Source organism: Zootoca vivipara, chromosome 1 (genome assembly GCF_963506605.1).
Source record: "Zootoca vivipara chromosome 1, rZooViv1.1, whole genome shotgun sequence".
NCBI classification, from domain to species: Eukaryota; Metazoa; Chordata; class Lepidosauria; order Squamata; family Lacertidae; genus Zootoca; species Zootoca vivipara.
In genome coordinates this window covers 108,886,508-108,906,202 of record NC_083276.1, presented here as the reverse complement: position 1 = coordinate 108,906,202, position 19,695 = coordinate 108,886,508, and the positions used below count along the sequence as shown (strand labels likewise).

Here is a 19,695-nt window from a genome sequence, read left to right as displayed (position 1 = left end):
CCCTGACCCACCTGAAGTCCTGCCATTTTCACCGGCCCGGGCAATAGGTGAACGGGGCAGTAAGGGAAAAAAAAGAAAAACCCACTAGACTGGTGCAGCAGGGAGGCTAAGATCTTAAGCTAGCCCAGCTCTGCCCCCACAGCATTTACTTGCCCCTGCTTGTACAATTGACCAGAGACAGGCAGAGGGAATCTTCCCCTGCAACCAAACTCCCTCCAGATCAGGGGCTAAGATTCTTCTATGTGCCAGTTGTATTGAGGAATTGGAAAAGCCAATCCCTACAGAGGCAAAATGTGGCTTTTGGAGCCATCTGCTGCGGTGCGCTGATGTTGCATAGGATCAGGAGCACAAATCTCTTGAGACTAGCATCGTATCCTAGAAATCTCTACAGCTTGGGTACAAAGCAAATGGTAGGTTGTAAAGTGAGTTTCCTTCCATCTCTCTCCACCCCGGTTTCTCTTTCATCTGAGTACGTGTGAGTCTCTCCTTCGAGAGGTTTTGGGGATTTGGTATATGGCATTGGATTTATGGAAGTCATTGCTCGTGGGATCTGTAGTGCGATGTCATAAGTAGTTCCCCGGTTGTGATCTCAGTGCACACATAAATAGCAATCTTGCTGAAAGCTAAGCAGGTTTTTATCGGATCAGTGCCTCTAGGATCTCCCCATATCCTCAGATCCCTGAAGGAAAGGTGGGATCTAAGTAAAAGAAGTTTTTAATAAAAAAAAATGCAAGAAAGGAAAAAATAGGATTGTGAGATATTTTGAATGTTATGGGCCACTCTTGAGCAAATGTAGCTAGCGTCCACCTGAGTAGGGTGTAATTGCTTTAAAAGAGCCACTCCTGTTGTCCTGTACTAAAGCTTAGTAATTCTAGATTACTTCTGCAAATTGCTTAAAACAATGTACATAATTATCCCACTAATATGATTTAACGTAATAAATGGTTAGGTTCTGGTTTTTCTTCTTCTTGGAAGACTGCACAGGACATAGATGTTGATTATGTACTCTTCATTAGGTCAGAGAGCATCCTGTGTACCACTTAATAAAAGCTCGAGCCCAACTAAAGATGGGGGAAATATCAGAAGCCGTTAAAACCCTGCAGATGGCAATGAACTTGCCTGGAATGAGAGCAGCTGCACCTTCCTCAAAATCAAAAACAAAGAGGATTGAAATCGATGGGAGCGATCGTGTGTCCGTTTATCTGGAACTAGTAGATGCTCATCGGTTGAATGGCGAACAGGTATGACGAGATTCTGTTTCATACGTAAAACTGGTACATAACCTTTGGATGTGGTTTGCAAATTTTGGAAACTTGTTAGCAGAAGTACAGTTTTTAGAGAGTGCTTGCGATCATCCTGCTGGAGTGACAGGTGTTGGATTGCATCCATTTGTGGGAGGAGAGGGAGAAATGTTTTTGCAGATTTCCTCCGTACCTCTGTACATGCTGCTTCCCACACCTACTCTGAAGGGTTCCAGAATTGCTCGCTGCCACTGCCCTTTCCTGCGAGGGAAGTACTTTTTTAGGGTACAGACTTAATTCACACAAGGCTGTGGTGAGGCCCAGTAAGTCTAGTGGTGCTCTGCGTAAACCAATTGTGCCTCTGGGCGGGGAGAATGTTGCCACAATGGCCACCTTCCCAGTGCACAGGGATTCCTGGGCAAATGCGTTGATGTGGAATGTTCTCTGTGAAAGTACAAAGCTTGAAAGCCACAGTTTTTGCAGGGGCAACTTAGGCACCGATCTAACAAGAACGATGGTCTCTTTTGAAGCATGAAGCCATTAAAGTCCTCCAAGATGCTATCAACGAATTTTCCGGCACCCCTGAAGAGCTGAGAGTTATGGTTGCTAATGCAGACCTAGCCCTTGCGCAAGGCGACGTGGAAGCGGCTTTGACGATGCTCAGGAATGTAACCCCAGAGCAGGCTTACTTTGTTCAAGTCAAAGAGAAAATGGCGGAGATCTATCTGGAGCACAGGAAGGATAGGAAGCTATATGCAAGCTGTTACAGGTAAGAGCTTAGCTTGCCAAAATAATAATAATACCAGGTTCGTTTCGTGCCTGTTTCTTCCTGCAGAAATAAACCACTTCACTGGAAAGTGCTGTGCATACATTGATGTACCAAAAAAGCCATTCATTTTGAAATATTTTTTAAAACAAAAATACACATGTCGGGAAAAGAGCTCTGAGTCACTGCAGCATCGGTCAGAAACATACACCTGTATGCCTGCAGTTTTGCTCTCTCTACAGCAGAGGTGGGCAGCCTGTGCCCTTCTCTGTGTGTGTTTGGACTACAACTCCCATCATCCGTGGCACTGGGGCTGATGGGAGTTGGAGCTCAACAGCATCCCAAGGGTCACAGGTTCGCCATTCCTGCTCTACAGTTGAAGCTGTCACAGGGCAACTGCAACAAGGGTGTGTCCATTTGCTTCTGGAATTGTATGGTTTTGCTTCTTTGGAAAATGTTGCCAATAAAATATTGTGCCGTTTTAGTACTTACGGTGCCTAGGGAAGGTATTCAGAGCCCACAGAGATACCTGCTTCTTCCATCCAAAGTGTGTCCCTTTCTATATCCCTTGCCTCATTTTTTTTTGAAGTCTTACAGTAAGTATGCGAGACTCAGTTTTCCAGATGTTACGATTATCCCAGTTGTTCTCTTGGAGTCCTTTGTTTGAATGAAGATGTTCTTCTGAAACATTCTTTAGTTAGCTACATGTTCTGTGACACAACTGTTACAGCACTGGTATCAACAAGAAAGCACGTCAGATAGCAGATTTCGGTGTCTTCATTAAAACTAAGATTTCCAGGATAACAGCTTGTCTTAATTTGCTTTCTCTCAAACACCTTCTCTGTCCTTGTTAAACTGAAACGTCTGAAGATGAAGGAAGCAAATATTTGCCACCAGTCTATTAAACAAAAAACAACAAAAAAAAAAAAACCTGGCCATTGAAAGTTGGCTTACTGCACTAGTAGCAAACAGATTCAACTATTGACATGATTTATTTTCTTCTTATTTTCAGAGACCTGGTGGATAAACTTCCAAGTTCTCACACTTTTCTTCTCCTTGGTGATGCATATATGAATATCCAGGAGGTATAAGCATTTGTAGCTTTAGGGGTTATGGTTAGAAGGTTTCGGTTTGAGAAGGAGCACCTCTGTTGTGAAAAGTACTGAATTACACAAATCCTGCCCCCGGCCTTGTAGACATTTTGTTGTTGTCGTTGGCATCCATTTGTCACGAGAGACAATGGAGTGCCGCATCTGGAGGTGAAGTCAAACTGCTATGTTAGCAGCACTGAAGTGACCTCCAAGACACCATCCAATGGTCTTAGGGACTCCACTTTGGATTTGTGTAGGGTTTACTCCTTAGCCTTTCTTCTCCTGAAGATGTCCTGTAAGGCAGCGGGTATGGATTTTTCCTCTGGATTTACTCCCAAAGCCTTTCTTACGAATATACCTGCAAGGCTGTGGAGGTTTAGGATCAGAGTTTCCCTTGGGCTACCTTTCCAAGTTGACGAGCCCCATCTGCCCCTCACTTCCCTAGAGCAGGCATAGGCAAACTCGGCCCGCCAGATGTTTTGGGACTACAACTCCCATCATCCCTGACCACTGGTCCTGTTAGCTAGGGATGGTGGGAGTTGTAATCCCAAAACACCTGGAGGGCCGAGTTTGCCTATGTCTGCTATAGAGCATGTATAGAAACTGCCTTCTTGACCTTTGGACCCACAGTTGGTCTCATCCGCTCAATCTGTTGGAGCCTGTCTTTGTATGCAGGGGAAGCCCCTAACTCACTGTGGGTTTGAGACCCCATTGGCTACTCTCACCTGGTTTAGCTGGCCAGTTCAAGCCGCTTCCTGGGATGTGGCTGCTGTTGCATGCTGACATTGGTAGACATATGTAACCAGGAATTGCATGCAGTTGACAAAACCGAGCAAGTTACTAGAGGGAAGCCCCCCTCCTCTGTGTCCAACACAGAAATGCAGTTTTTTGTCTGTTACTTCCTCTTTTCCTTACAAGGCTGCCTGCCCCCCAAGAGGGAAAATGGAAAGAGAACGTACCAGACGGGATCACCATGAGGCTCTTCAGAGTTTTGTTTCCCCACTTGGCTCTGGCTCTGTGCCCTTGCCTTATCCCAAGACTCCCCACTGGAATCTTGTCTTCTGATTAATATTATTTGGTTTTGTTTCATTGTATCTCTGTTGGTGTGTGTGTGTGTGTGTGTGTATATACACACACACACACCCCAATACAGTGGTACCTCGCAAGACGAATGCCCTGCAAGACGAATTTGTTTCGCGAAAAATTCATCTTGAGAATTGCGGTTTCCCATAGGAATGCACTGAAATTTAATTAATGTGTTCCTATAGGCAGAAAAAGAAATTTCAATGCATTCCTATGGGAAACCGCAATTCGCAAGACGAATTTTTCGCAAAATGAATTGACTTGCGGAACGAATTAAATTTGTCTTGCGAGACATCACTGTATATGTGTGTGTGTGTGTGTATATATATATATATATATGTGTGTGTGTGTGTGTGTGTGTGTGTGTGTGTGTATATATATATATATATATATATATATATATATATATATATATATATATATGGGCCTTGCGATCACACACACACACACACACGCCTTGCAATCATTCATGCTTGGGCTTCTCACTGTTATTTTTCTGTACCCTAGCCTGAAGAAGCCATTGTGATATATGAACAGGCTTTGAAGTTGAATCTAAAGGATGGAGCATTGGCTCGCAAAATTGGGAATGCCTTGATCAAGACTCATAAGTATACAAAGGTATGTGATGACCGGCTTGCATGCATCCCGATACAATCATTTCTATAACATTCCCAGAAATACTTAACCTGCCGCCCAGAAGAGCCCAGGATTGTGGATGTCCATGTGCCTTCCACCAGCACACACACAAAAAGAATTAGCAGCATGAAGAATGTTAAAATATTCTGCTCTGAAGTTTTTAGCTCTCTGTCTTTCCTCCATCCAGCTCTTCCTGGCCCCAGTTTTCAGTGCCAACAGCTGACCAGTGCAGAAGTGAAACGAGGCCAGCCAGCCAGAAGAGGGTGGTTTTTGTGGGTCAAGGCGAAATGCAGGTTTTAAAAATAATATTTTTTAGGTTAATATTGTTTGTATGAAAACAAACAACAGTAACAAACAACTTGAGGGGGTTAAAGGAAGGAGGGAGAGAGGAAGGAGAAGACTCCTCTCTGATGCACTGAAAATCTGTCTAAAAAAAGAAAAAGAAAAATATCCACATATGGATTACACCACGCCCAAATGCCCCATAAGTGTCCAAGTGTTACTGCATGCCTGTGGTATTTGGCTTCTTCGTGAATGGAGAGAGCTGTCAATGCAGGATGGAGGGCAATACCTTATCTTTCCAGTGTTGCCACCCCCTTTCCCAATTTCATTTTCCATGCAGAATTTAAACTGTGAAAGGCAAAGTGGGCTTTGGGGATGGTCACAGGATCAGAGAGAAAAGTGCTTCATATAATCAAAATTAGCTTGTCCCCCAAAGGCTATTAAAGTTGCTAAGAAACAGACTCCTCACAGCTTAAAAGATCCTTGCGGTAAGAGAAATTGGGATTGGGAGATGCCATTGTCAGGCACACAAGCGCAAGGAGTGAGAGGTAAATATGCCTTTCCCTCCCTGTACTGTACAGCTGAGGTCTGAGGCTGACAAACTCTGAACCCTTAGATGAAGAATGTACATTGACCTAATTCAAAGCACATCATATCTTGTTGCAGGTTCCTTCTGCAATATTTTATTTTCAGGTTTGTGGGTGATTTTTTAATATATGTATAATCCATATAAAGAATTATTGAGCTGTGACCAGAACAAAACATGGACGTATCAAAAAGAAATTTGCCTCTAGTTTTATATTTAGTTATTAATCTGTGCAAAGTATTGATTTACTAGCTACGATAGTCTGAAGGCAGCTAAGATATTCAAATGGCAAACGCAATTTTCCATTTGACTGCCAGGGAATCTTCTCCTTTCTGACACCTGCAGCTCCTTCAGAAATGTCAAACAGGATCTTTCAGATTATTTGTTTGTTCATTGACTATTTTAGGCAATCAATTATTATGAAGCTGCTCTGAAAACTGGGCAGCAGAATTTCCTTTCTTACGACCTGGCAGAGCTATTGCTGAAACTGAACCAGTATGAAAAAGCAGTAAAAGTCCTTCGGCAAGTTTTGAATCATGAGTCTGGTATGTACATCTTATTTGCTTCATGTTTTTTAAAAAAGAAATAAAGAGATCACTATTTGTGAAGACTTTGTATCAAATATATATCTATGTTTCTGCAGTAAATGATTTGTCCTCTCTGATGGAAGATACGCGTTACCAGGTTCTTCTGGCAAAGGTATACAGCAAAATGGACAGGACAGACGATGCTGTTGTTTCGTTACAACAGGTAAAGAAATATTAAATATTGGCACATTAGGCCTTTGGTGGCCAAAGAGAGATACTTGGTTACCTGATAGCAACAGAGTAGATCAAGCTTAAAATGGTCCAGGTCTGATATTATTATTACTTCTTTATTGCATTTGTATCCCACCTTTCCTCCAAGGAGTAAGATGATGTACATGGTCTGCCTCTCTTCATTTAAACCTTTCCAGTATGTTTCTGAGCACAATTCAAAGTGTTGGCACTGACCTTTAAAGCCCTAAACGGCCTCGGTCCTGTATACCTGAAGGAGCGTCTCCACCCCCACCATTCAGCCCAGACACTGAGATCTGGCGATTCCCTCATTGCGAGAAGTGAGGTTACAGGGAACCAGACAGAGGGCCTTCTCGGTAGTGGCACCCGCCCTGTGGAACGCCCTCCCAGCAGATGTCAAAGCAATAAGCAACTATTTTACTTTTAGAAGACAACTGAAGGCAGCCCTGTTTAGGGAAGTTTTTAATGTTTGATGCTGTACTGTTTTTAATATTCGGTTGGAAGCCGCCCAGAGTGGCTGGGGAAACCCAGCCAGATGGGCGGGGTATAAATAAATTATTATTATTATTATTATTATTATTATTATTATTATTATTATTATATAAACCTCACAAACAACCCTGTGAGGTAGGTTAGATGTAGATGCAGTGGCTGGCCCAAGGTCACCCAATGAGTTTCATGTCAGCACCAGCAGAACAAAAAACATTTTAATGATGATAATGAATTATTCCCCTATTGCATGTGTTGGGTGACTTCAACTTTTCCATTTTTTTCCTCACTATTTTAAATTAGTGATGTTAAAACAACTCCTGCCCTCCCTTACAAAAGTCACTGTATTTCTTCCTTCCACCTGCAGACCTTTGACTGTTCAGTTTGTTAAGGTATGTCAGGCAACAAAGGACCAGCTGTTTGCTTCCACCAGTCAAGCACAAGAGTTAACTTGGCCTCTTAGCTCAGTTGGTGAGCTCATGAGACTCCTGATCTCAGGGTTGTGGGTTCGAGCCGCATGTTGGGCAAAAGATTCCTGCATTGCAGGGGGGGGTTGGACTAGATGACATTTGTGGTTCCTTCCAACTCTACAATTCTACAACTCTTACGTTGCACATAACAAGACAAGGACACATACAATACTGAATTAGAGAATTGGTCCTTTTTAAAATGCACAACTTGCTCCAAATCCACCCGCCCTCAACTTCATCCGATATTATTATTTCCTACTGGAAGCCTCCTTTGCTATTCCACCAGGCTCAGGAATTGCAGGCCAGAGTATTGAAGCGGATTCAGATAGAGCAGCTGGACGCGGTTCCTGTACAGAAGCAACTAGCAGCTGAAATTTGTGCAGAGATAGCAAAGCATTCAGCGGCCCAGCGGAACTATGAGAAAGCAATTAAATTCTACAAAGAAGCTCTTGTTCATTGTGAAACGGACAACAAGGTCAGTGAGCACCAAGAGGAACCGTTTTCCCTCCAGCCTTGCTTAAGAGGGGGTGCATGTTGTAAATAGAATGAAAAATTAGCGAAGAGCTTCTACTTCTATTTGAATCCTCAGGTGATGCTAGAACTGGCCCGTTTGTACCTTGCACACGATGATGTGGATGCATGCCAGCGCCAGTGTGCTCTGTTGCTGAAGAGCGATCCAGATAATGCGCCAGCTGCCATGGTCAGTTATACACATGCTCTCTGTAGGGTGACTATTTAATGACATTATTTTAGGTTTTAAGAAAAACATTAAAGGGCCACCTCTGTAATGTCTTCTGAATGCACGAGCAGCTTTTCTCTACTGAGCAGTGTACCGATGGTAAAAACTACAGTGGAACCTCGGTTTTCAAACGTAATCCGCTCCGGAAGACAGTTCGACTTCCAAAACATTCGCAAACCATACCAGTTACTTCCAGGTTTTCGGCGTTTGAAAGATGAAACGTTCGACTTCTGAGACTCTCGAAAACCGAGTTTCCACTTAATGTCAAAAGAGAATCTGACAAAATTATTTTTTAAAAAAAACTTTAATATTTAGTACAAAAAATACCAGCAATGTGCTAAACTCAAACGCTGACAGCTAGCAGGCATTAACAAGCAAAAGCTTTTTGATACAAATGGTTTTTCCCAAGCCAACTGAAGTTTTATATAGAAAGATTGCCTGGTGAGTCTCCCTTGGCCAGGTGTTTGAGAGCATAGGCGCCACCACAGAAATGGCCCTGCTCCTTGCCCTCATAGACTGTCTGTAAACAGAGGGGTACAGACCAAAGGTGCATCCACTAACCTCTGAAAATGGAGAGAAACCTATGCGAGAAAGAGGTATGCAGAAGCAAGGGCTGTCAAACAACAATTGTGGAGCCTTAATGTGGTTCATAGCAACCCTGCCATTCTCTACATAAATGGCATTTTCATGGAACTACCTGCCACGATCCTGAGTTCTCTTGTTCAGCCACCGCTAGTTCAGATCCTATTAGCATATACCATGAATTTTTACACTCACTTACATGGAATCATGTTTGCCATCTTAATGCCCGGTCACCCAACTTGGGGAGTTCCTTTTTGTGCTCTTCACAATCCCTTTTTGTATTTGCTACCCTGAACCATTTGGCGCCATCAGCAAACTTGGCCACTCCACAGCTCACCCCGACTCCAGATCACTTACGAAGAAAATTAAATTTTAAAAAAATCACTGCTCCCAACGCAAATCCCAAGGAACCATTGAAGCTGGTCAATTTTTGTTCTTTAACAGCTGTGGGTGTGGCCCCTGGGTATTTGGTGTGTGAAGAAGAGTTTAGCCTCTAGCCCATTTGAGTTTTGCACTCCGGTATAGGCTGATTTTGCAGGATAAAATTGCTGCAGATAAGGTTTTGTGTTGCTTTCTGTTTCATTAGCATCTCTGCTTTGTGCTTGTAGATGATGGCTGACCTCATGTTCAGGAAACAAGACTACGAACAAGCGGTGTTTCATTTCCAGCAGCTTTTGGAACGCAGCCCAGGTGAGCATCAGTTCTTTTCATGGCTCCCTTTTAACAAATCTTTATATTAAAGCTACACGTTGATGGCAGAGCAATGTAAGCTCCCTTTGCACCAGGCCAGAAGAGTGGGTGGCTTCCATCAGCTGCCCGCAGAGTGTGACACCAGCATCTCTCTGTCAGCACAGAGGGGTCCCCCTTCTGCCTACCAAACAGTATAGTTCTGGTTTTACTTAACACTCTTAGATTTTTATGCTTCTTTCTTGTGTTTAATTTTCACAACGTGCTTGCTTTCTGTAATGCCCGGAATGCTTACACCAACAGATAATTATGCAACGCTATCACGTTTAATTGACCTGTTAAGAAGAGCTGGAAAGCTAGAAGAAGTTCCAAGATTTATTGCCATGGCTGAGAAACATTCCCCCAGGACAAAACTCGAGCCAGGTTTTCACTATTGCAAAGGATTGTATCTCTGGTAGGTGTGGCTAGAAAATCACTAGTATAGTAAGAAAGGGTTTGGTGTCCTTTGCTTTCATGACACGCCAGCCAAGCAAATTCAAATCGTGTTAATGTCTAGTTCTTTCAGTTCACTTGTTTTCTTTGTCCTATCCTACCTTTACAACAGTGATGGGAGAATTTCCACTCTGCAGGGTTAATGATAGTTTGGCCCAAACAAAGTCCCACCTATCTATCTGCTGACATCTTATGATGTCACACGCAGGACAGGTAAATTTGTGGGGTCAAACTGAAATAGAAGATTCAAGAGTGCACTTAGAGGGTGATTCCAGTTCTCCTTTTTCTGCTGCTGGCCCTATTCAGGGTCTTTTGAATTTGCCACCTTTTCCCTATGGCCCAGTAAATGTGCTAAATTCAAAAAACAAATTACAGCTGGAAGATTCTTTTGAAATTGAGTCACCTGGTGTCATGTGATGACAAGTGGTGGCTCTTGGGGCCACGGGAGTTTTGGATCCAGCCCACCAGCCAGATCCACTTCTCTACTCCTGCTTTGCAAGTCCTTGGCTCTCTGCTCCCTCTTTTCTTTCTCCTTGGACTCTTCCTTTCCAAATACAGCTGCCTGCCAGCATCATTTTCCCTGTTTCCTTGTGTTTCAATTCATGCAAGCTGTTAAGTGTGATTTCCTGTTTAGGTACACTGGCGAACCAAATGATGCACTTCGACATTTTAACAAAGCGAGGAAAGACAATGACTGGGGACAAAACGCTGTTTATAATATGATTGAAATCTGCTTGAACCCTGACAATGAAACAGTGGGAGGTGAAGTGTTTGAACACCTGGACGGTGACGCAGAGTGAGTGGCAATGAGATTTTTTAGAACTCCTAGTATTTTAGTGCAGTGTTTTGTTTTGGTGTATCTTGACTGGCGCATAGAAGAGTCTCTACAAATTCTTTTTGGGGGGCCAGCAGTGAGTGACGGGTTAGATTCAAGCAGGGAAATGATGGGAACCAGATTTTTTTTTTACTGATTTCTATAAAAATGCATCATGGATAAAAGTTGATGACAGATGAAAAACACGTAAAGGCTAAACTTGCGTGATATTGTCAGCCGGCTTTCTAGGGCTCATTCTAGCTATTTTCAAAATCCTGATTGAGTAGTTTCTGATACACAAGAACTGATGCTGTTTCTTTTATGCATGTGTGTATAAAGTAGCTCAACGGAGAAGCAAGAGTCTGTGCAGCTGGCTGTGAGAACAGCAGAGAAGCTCTTAAAAGAACTGAAGCCCCAGACAGCTCAAGGCCACGTGCAGCTCCGCATCATGGAAAATTACTGCCTTGTGGCAACCAAACAAAAATCAAATGTTGAGCGAGCGCTAAACGCCTTTACAGAAATTGTGGTTGATGAGGTAGGATGTTTATAGTGTCTGTTCAGTTGAACACAGGTCTATTGTGCATGTGTAGGAACCTCATACCTACAAATAAATGTATTTCATGCATTGCCCATTGCTTTAATAGTAGAGTATATTTGTCATACGTGTGGAGGAAAACCTTAAACATGTTGCAGAGTTCAGCAGAGTTCCAAAAAATAGACCAGAGGCAATAGTACTTCATTCAGCAGAGCTTGCTGAAGGCAAATGTAGCGTAATGGTTATCAAATCCAATACATTCAGGACTGGCTCAGTCCATACAGAGTTGCAGCACTTACAGACTTAACTCATAAAAAGACTAAACCTTAACACTATACAGAAACGGAAACACCACACCAGAAGGAAGAGAGATAGAAAAGTAAAACTCTGGGTTCTTCTGGCTTATATTTATAGTCAGCATGACCTTAATTGGAAGAGATAAGAGAACTACTTCAAAGCAGCTTCCCAGAAGGTATAACCCAAACAATCATTAACCCGAAACAAAAAATAAATAAAAAATTCCTTCCAGTAGCACCTTTTCTGCCTCTGCTTCTCTCACACAGAGAAGCCTCTAGTAGCCTCCTGTATTAAAATAGAAAAGAATCTTTACACACGAGATGAATACTTTCTGCACTAAGAAATGCAAACTGACAATATTAAGTATCATTTTTTCAGAGTGTAGTTGTACTAGGTAAAAGATTATTCTTTTCAGAGGTGTTCGTAACAGAATAATAAACATCAGTAAGGAATGCTGGGAATCTCCTCCCCCCCCCCTCCAGTTTGTAAGTTTCTTACTGCCACTGTTTTTCTTTCATGTAATAAGTCCGTTTGTGTGAAATTTTATTGAATTAATCACATGGTGGATTTAGAAAGGCGTTTTTGGGGTTGTGATTATTATTATTTTCAACCAGCCCAAGTGCTAAGCTAGAATAACCAGCCGCTGTCAGGGCAAAGCACTGTCCTTTTGAGAATGTTGACATTTATACTGGGTCCTCTGTCTTCTGAGTCGCGTCATGTTGGTGTTTCTTGCAGAAAGATCACATCCCAGCACTTTTGGGAATGGCCACGGCTTACATGATCTTAAAACAAACCCAACGAGCCAGAAACCAGTTGAAGCGCATTTCAAAGATGAACTGGAATCCTGTTGATGCAGAAGAGTTTGAAAAAAGTTGGCTTCTCCTCGCTGACATTTTCATTCAGTCTTCAAAATACGATATGGCTAGTGACCTGTTAAAACGGTGCCTTCGTCATAACAGGGTAACGGACAGGCCATAAGTAATGTTGTATCTGTTCTGTTAATGCTTTTCTACCCCTAAATGTAAAGGTAAAGGGACCCCTGACCATTAGGTCCAGTCGTGACCGACTCTGGGGTTGCGGCACTCATCTCGCATTATTGGCCGAGGGAGCCGGCGTACAGCTTCCAGGTCATGTGGCCAGCATGACAAAGCCGCTTCTGGCGAACCAGAGCAGCGCACGGAAAGGCCGTTTACCTTCCCGCTGGAGCGCTACCTATTTATCTACTTGCACTTTGACGTGCTTTCAAACTGCTAGGTTGGCAGGAGCTGGGACCGAGCAATGGGAGCTCACCCCATTGCAGGGATTCAAACCGCCGACCTTCTGATCAGCAAGCCCTAGGCTCTGTGGTTTAACCCACAGCAAGTCTTTTAATTAATGCAACTAATCTTATGGAAAGCAGGCAAAATGAGGCGGGCATTCCTTGTACTGGCTGACAGTGGTGAGGGCAGTGTTTTATGACCTTCTGTGCGGTGCCATTGAGGGCCAACAGCACTTCAGCTTACAATTCAGTGGGCCAGCAGGCTTTGCAATTTTAAGTCTTGCTGACAGAGATTTTTTTAAAATTCTTTTTAGTCTTGTTGCAAAGCTTATGAATATATGGGATACATAATGGAGAAAGAACAAGCATATAAGGATGCAGCTGCAAACTATGAGATGGCCTGGAAATATGGAAACCAAACAAATCCAACAATTGGTAGGTTCACCCTTAGCAACTTCATCTCATTTTCACTTCACTTTTAATTCATACAACGCCTTTCTATATTGCTATACACAAGGCGGCTGACAAGCTGGAGAAACAACAAAATAGACAGCAAAAACCGAGGTGATTCTTTGCAGCCAAGACTGGGGAGATCCACTCCAGCTCTCTGGCTAAACTCTCTGTGGTTAGTAGGTTTTAAAATTTATTATTAATTATTATTACATATTTATTAAATGCCTACCCCATTCTTCCTGCCAAAGGAACTTTGTTCAAACAAAGGGGGTGCAGCTGGTGTCCATAAGCTCTCAGCACCCCTTGTAAAATCCTAGGTTTACATGAAAAGAGAACGCTACTTTTGTGTTAACCTCTGACATCATTTTTTTACAGGTTTCAAGTTGGCATTTAATTACCTGAAAGCCAAGAGGTACATTGATGCAATCAATGTTTGTCATAAGGTAAACTGTTTTTTTTACAAACATGTTTCTTTGCTTGTGAGTTCTATGAAAAGGGGAAAACATTAAAGTTTAGCATTGTCCTAGTAATGACAGTATTGACATATGAGGCAGTGAAATAGCTTTAGATATATAACAGTAGTATAGTTAACTACTTGTTTTAGTTTACAGCGAGACATAACTTTATGCGTCTACGTGTTGTAAACCACCCTGAGGCTTGCAGATATAGGGAGGTATACAAATTTAATGAACAACAACAACAACAATAAAGTAATAACTTAACTGCTTACTATGAATATGTTTTCTTCCAACAGGTTTTAGAACAACATCCAAACTACCCGAAGATCAGAAAGGAAATACTTGATAAGGCACGCGTAGCATTAAGAACTTGAGCAATATTGTACGTATTTATCTTAAATGGCGGGTGGGACAGGACAGGACAAGCAGAGAAAGGCCTGTAATCTGTGTATTTTGTGATACTGCATGCTCAGTTAGTTCCCATTGAAAAAAAGTGGAGTGTACTTTTAGATTTATCTGTCTTCTGGAAGAGGCAGTTTTAGCACATAGGGAGTTCAGCAAATTTAAAAGATAATCAGTGTCTGTTACTACCCACCTGTAGGTATTGGCTGCAGTCCAAATAAATCACTTTGGTGTAAGGGAACAACAGCCCCAGCTGGAACGTCCTTTGAAGGTTGCTGTGTGGCAGAGAGAGTTCCCAGCTGCACCCTCCTTCACTGGCCTTCAAACATCACCCTCGTAAAGGTGATTTATTTGGAGCACGGCCACGCTTTTGAAATGGTGTATAATCGGGGTCCTCAGAGGCGGGGGGAGACCGCAAGAATGCTTTGTGTCTCACAGTTCTAACTGTTTTATTTTTGCAACAAAATAAAAAAATCCTTCCAGTAGCACCTTAGAGACCAACTAAGTTTGTTACTGGTATGAGCTTTCGTGTGCATGCACACTTCTTCGTTTTCCCAGCTGGAATCCCAGATCAAGCAGACCAAGACTAAAAAAAAAAATCCCTTCCCCTACCCCAGTTTATTTTATCAATGACTAATTTATTTTGCTATTGTATGCTACATAAATCATTACGTAATTGCGCAAGGTACCAGTAGCTCCCTAAGGATATATTTACTGATTACATACGTAACTTGCCATTCTTTCGAGATGTTCAGCCTCAACCATTCGGCAAGGTGGGTTAAGCTGAAACAATGTCCCTTCCCCTAAGGCTATCTTGCTGAACGGGAGGGATTTGAATTTCATTCTACCACGTTTATTTTTTAGCTAACGTTATTTGCACGCTACTCTGCAATTATTATGATTTTATAATTCATAAAAATGATTTTAAAATACAATATAAAAGAATTGAAAATACAATTACAACAAAGCACCTCTTGGCAGATAAAGCAATAAAATCAGGGACAGACCAATTACAAAACTTTAGCAAACCAGGGTTCTCACAGTTTGAAACGCTTTGATTAAAGATCTAGTTGTCCTCCATGCTTAGAGCGCCAAAGTATTATTATTACTAGAACTTCTAGTAGAAACGACAACGTACTTAACTTCATTTGTATAATTCATTATTTGGATTATTGTGTAAAACTGTCTTTCATCAAGTGATTATTGTCTATGTAGCCTCAAAGAAATCCCATGGCTTTTTCTGAGAGGCTTGTTTCAGTGCCTACAATATAACATGCAGGTCACCTTTTTTAAACACTATATTTACATATGCTTTACCTGGCTTAGTTTGTTGCAAGTTCAATGCTTCTGTGTGTTTTTTTTCAGTTTTACTTGTTTTTGTCATATGATTTGCATTTTGTTTATGAATTTTGGTATTTTTCATGTCAACTGTACTGGATTACTACCGTAATTTGAAAATAATGTATACATAAAATGAATATATTTCTTCAAATCTATCTTTATGTACTATATCCCATAATTTGGGAGCAAAAGTTAAATAAAGGTGGGCCAGGGAAGGTGGGGAGAGGGGTTTATTGGTTTGTTTTTGTTCTGCATTACAGTAGAAATGACATAATGTGTTACACAACACCCATTAAAACACAGTTTAAACTAACAGGGGGTTTTCAGAAGGCGGTATGGGTCGTATGAACTTCTGCCACTTCCATCCACCTTAAACTTGATTTCCACTTCAAGACTGATGTTAAGATTTCATTGTTATAGTTCTTGCAGTTGATTGAAGGTTCCTCCCCTATGCTGTGGTATCCACATCCTCTGATTCAGATATGAAACTACACCACAGTCTTTACTGAGTTCCGATTGTTGCTTCTTTTTCACTTTGTTCTTACCGGAGCTAAACATAGAAATGGCTTTTAAGAGAAAAGCAAATTGACTCGCTGCATTACATAGAGTTGCCCATATTTATCTTTGGAGATTATATTTGGATCTGTTTGTTTAAAACTCCGTTTTTAGCTACCGGAGCTATTAATTCGAAGGCCACCTTTTGTTTGAAAGGCCATAGCTCTGTTCTCTGTTTCTGGACAGAGAGCCTCTGTGTTAGGGTTGTTTTCATTTATCCAATTACCTGTTTTGGAACCTCTTTCCTCCTGCTGTAGCTCACCTTCCCATGTCACAGAGGATACCCGTTCCCAAGCTTTCTAAGGGAAGAAAGGCAGTAAAACAGGCATAGGCAAACTCAGCCCTCCAGATGTTTTGGGACTACAATTCCCATCATTCCTGACCACTGGTCCTGTTAGCTAGGGATGATGGGAGTTGTAGTCCCAAAACATCTGGGGGGCCAAGTTTGCCTATGCCTGAAGTAAAACAACCTGTTCTGATGGTGTTAACAACAGAAGCCTGCCTGAGACAAGGCAATGGCACACTTCCCTATTGCCCATACAGAGACCTAATGGAGTGGCAGTTGAATCTTACTTCAACACTGGGGTATGGGATATCTTCCACATCTGCACCTGAAGGCATCAGGCTAGTTTGGGGGAGGGGTGGGTGCAGGTAAGCTGTGCAGTATACACAGGTATGTCTTTCCAACAGAAGGGAATTGTCCCAGGGCTTGAGGGGAACAGCCAAGGGATTATGGCTGATGCCTCCCAGCTTCTGCTGAAGGGGCTGTAACCCACAGACTAGCAGCTATGTCATGAGTATCAGGAAGCTGGCACACTTCCGCTAAGTGTCACATCTAGATGCATTACAGTACAGTCAATTCCAATAGAGCTGGGTTAGCAGGCTAGTTCTCAGGAGCCGCCAAGGCCTATTTTTTGTACATGTTTTCACCTCAATTGGTCACTGATGTAGAAGACCATCATCAACACATAGAGGCTGATCCCATGCCTTGGATTGCCAGTTTGCCTGAAATTTGTTAGTTTGGAAGATTCTGTGTTCCGATACATTCTCATCCCATAAATTTTCCTATTCTTTTCCTCTGCACTCTCCATGCCACCCCACCATGGGCATAGCCAGGATTTATTTTAGGGGGGGGCAAGCCTTATGGGGGGGATAATGGAGCTTTCTGTGATGCAGTTGGTCAGTTAAGTACATTGGTACCTCGGTTTAAGTACACAATTGGTTCCGGAAGTCTGTACTTAACCTGAAGCAAACTTTCCTATTGAAAGTAATGGAAAGTGAATTAATCCATTCCAGATGGGTCCGTGGAGTACTTAAACTGAAAGTACTCAAACCAAAGCGTACTTAAACCGAGGTATGACTGTATAGGGGGCAGCTGCCCCCTTGGCTACGCCCATGCACCCCACCCCAATTGTTTGGGTTCATATGAGCCATCTGCCCTCCTGAATTCAGGATAAAAGGGTGACATTTTTTTCCAAGGGTGACCCTATTTTTTTCTCACAGTTAAGTGGGAAGACTCCATTTGAGCTTTTAACAATATTTTTTAGCAGCATTTTATAACTTGAGCCTCCTTTCTAATACATGGCATTTGAATTGAAAGGACTCAAGAGAGAAAGAGAGGTCAGTTCAGTTATGTTAATGAAAAAGGAGTCCAGTGTTCAGTATGGTGTTGCCTAGCAACTCATATTCTCTGCCTTTGAAGGAGGATGAAGGGAGTGTGTCTGCATTTTCTATTGCTCTCTTACACTGGAGATTTAAGCTTCCTATAGCAGCATATATATATAGCTATGGATATACATACAACTATAGCAAGCTCTTTATATAAGCTCCTTGTTGTCATACAGTATGCTTGAAATATTTTGTGTCCTATAGTTTCAAGGAATAGGTTCTCAGTCAAATTGTATCTTTATGATCGTAGTTGCAAGAGAAACCAAAACGATCAATTCTATACCTTTCAAATCTAAACACAAGCAACCCCTACACTAGGTAGCTGAAAAATAAAACCCATAACCATTGCATTTAGCATTTCAAAAGGAACTGTGTCTAAAGAACCGCAAAGATAGTGGGATGCACATTTTCCAAAGTGAAACCACAAATATTTTTTCCCAAAAAGAATATTTTATGCAGCAGTGTGAGATGTTTTGTCACTGACTTCAGTGAGAGATGTGTGGCAACAAAAATCATTATAGTAGGTACATAGGTACAAAGGGGCAGAGCTCCTGCACCTTTGATAGTTGTGTAGAAGAGATTTTAGCAGTGTTGCTTGATATGCCTGCTACAATTCTATTTTCTATTTTCTATTCAGCTCTTAAAGGTGCATGATCCTTGTCCTCTTGCACATGAGCCATGGCTCTGTGGTAAAGCATTTGATTGGTCTGCAAAGGATCCCAGGTTCAAGAAAGTCCCTGGTCTGAATCCCTGGAGAACCTCTGTCAGTCATTGTACTGAGTTGATGGACCAATGGTTTGACATTGCATAAGGTATCTTCCTGTGTTCCTACTCTCTTATGTTAGCATGATACAGTACAGTTCTGGGATTAAATATCAGAGTGTATGATAAAACAAAAAACAAAAATTTACACACTTGCCTACATTGCTTTGGCAAATTGATAAATATTTAGTTTTTCCATTTGTCTTGAATATGCTGGAAAGTATTGGTTGTACAGAAGAAATGGAAGTGGAAGAAATAGGATGAAAGTAACAAGAAAAAAGGCTTTGCAGTTCTATGCATATTTCCATGAATTCAGTGGTACTTCAGAGCAAACATATGCAGTAACATGCAGCATATATCAAGAAGAGCAGAAAGCTGCTGTAGAGTATTGTTTAGGTAAAGGTAAAGGACCCCTGGAAGGTTAAGTCCAGTCAAAGGTGACGATGGGGTTGTGGCACTCATCTTGGTTTCAGGCCGAAGGAGCCGATGTTTGTCCACAGAGATTTCCGGGTCATGTGGCCAGCATGACTAAACAGCTTCTGGTGCAATAGAACACTGTGACGGAAACCAGAGCGCACAGAAATGTCGTTTACCTTCCCGTCGCAGCGGTACCTATTTATCTACTTGCACTGGCGTGCTTTTGAACTGCTAGGTTGGCAAGAACTGGAGCAGAACAACGGGAGCTCACTCCATTGCGGGGATTCGAACTGCCAACCTTCTGATCACCAAACCCAAGAGGCTCAGTGGTTTAGACCACAGTGCCACCCGTGTCAAATCAAATCAAATCAAACTTTATTTGCTTAGCCGACAGGCCACAGCATCAGAAGGACAAAAATACATTACATATATGGTTACCAATAAAACCTATTAAACTTCATGCATCAGCTTTTCCTGAAGGGAAAACGGGGGTTTATGTAGTTGGCTTTATGAAAAATCTTTGAAAAGCAATGGGACCTTATTCTTATACGTCATAATTGGACTAGTCAACCTGGATAAAAAATGAGGGGAAATGTGAGATTTCTTCCCAGCTACCTTACAAGAACACAGAACTGTGAAATCTACTTTATGCTGTTAAAATGGAGATGATTCATATTTGGTGTGGAAGGAACTGAAATAATGTAAATACTTCTAAAAATACTGCAGCATCTGGTCAACATTACTTTTTTCAGTGTAATTTGAAAATAAAATGCATGATGCCAAACTAAATATATCTTTCTTTATAAATTACTCAA

General features: G+C 41.9%; 1 protein-coding gene across 3 annotated transcripts in view; it reads left to right on the top strand.

The window, feature by feature from the left end:
• Nucleotides 1-15,614, top strand: part of TTC21B (tetratricopeptide repeat domain 21B) — a 34,213-nt gene extending 18,599 nt beyond the window's left edge. For 2 of the 3 annotated variants that reach the window (XM_035132977.2, XM_035133007.2), the window contains 16 exons: nt 1,017-1,241; nt 1,772-2,010; nt 3,020-3,092; nt 4,689-4,799; nt 6,092-6,230; nt 6,329-6,435; nt 7,707-7,895; nt 8,010-8,120; nt 9,350-9,431; nt 9,732-9,882; nt 10,555-10,716; nt 11,074-11,269; nt 12,302-12,526; nt 13,139-13,259; nt 13,653-13,720; nt 14,032-15,614. In XM_035132977.2, coding sequence (XP_034988868.2) covers nt 1,017-1,241; nt 1,772-2,010; nt 3,020-3,092; nt 4,689-4,799; nt 6,092-6,230; nt 6,329-6,435; nt 7,707-7,895; nt 8,010-8,120; nt 9,350-9,431; nt 9,732-9,882; nt 10,555-10,716; nt 11,074-11,269; nt 12,302-12,526; nt 13,139-13,259; nt 13,653-13,720; nt 14,032-14,109 — 2,277 coding nt within the window. In that variant the 3' untranslated portion in view covers nt 14,110-15,614. The remainder of the gene's footprint in view (nt 1-1,016; nt 1,242-1,771; nt 2,011-3,019; nt 3,093-4,688; nt 4,800-6,091; nt 6,231-6,328; nt 6,436-7,706; nt 7,896-8,009; nt 8,121-9,349; nt 9,432-9,731; nt 9,883-10,554; nt 10,717-11,073; nt 11,270-12,301; nt 12,527-13,138; nt 13,260-13,652; nt 13,721-14,031) is intronic. The other variant, XM_035132987.2, reaches the window with a different exon arrangement.
• Nucleotides 15,615-19,695: the final 4,081 nt, after the last annotated feature.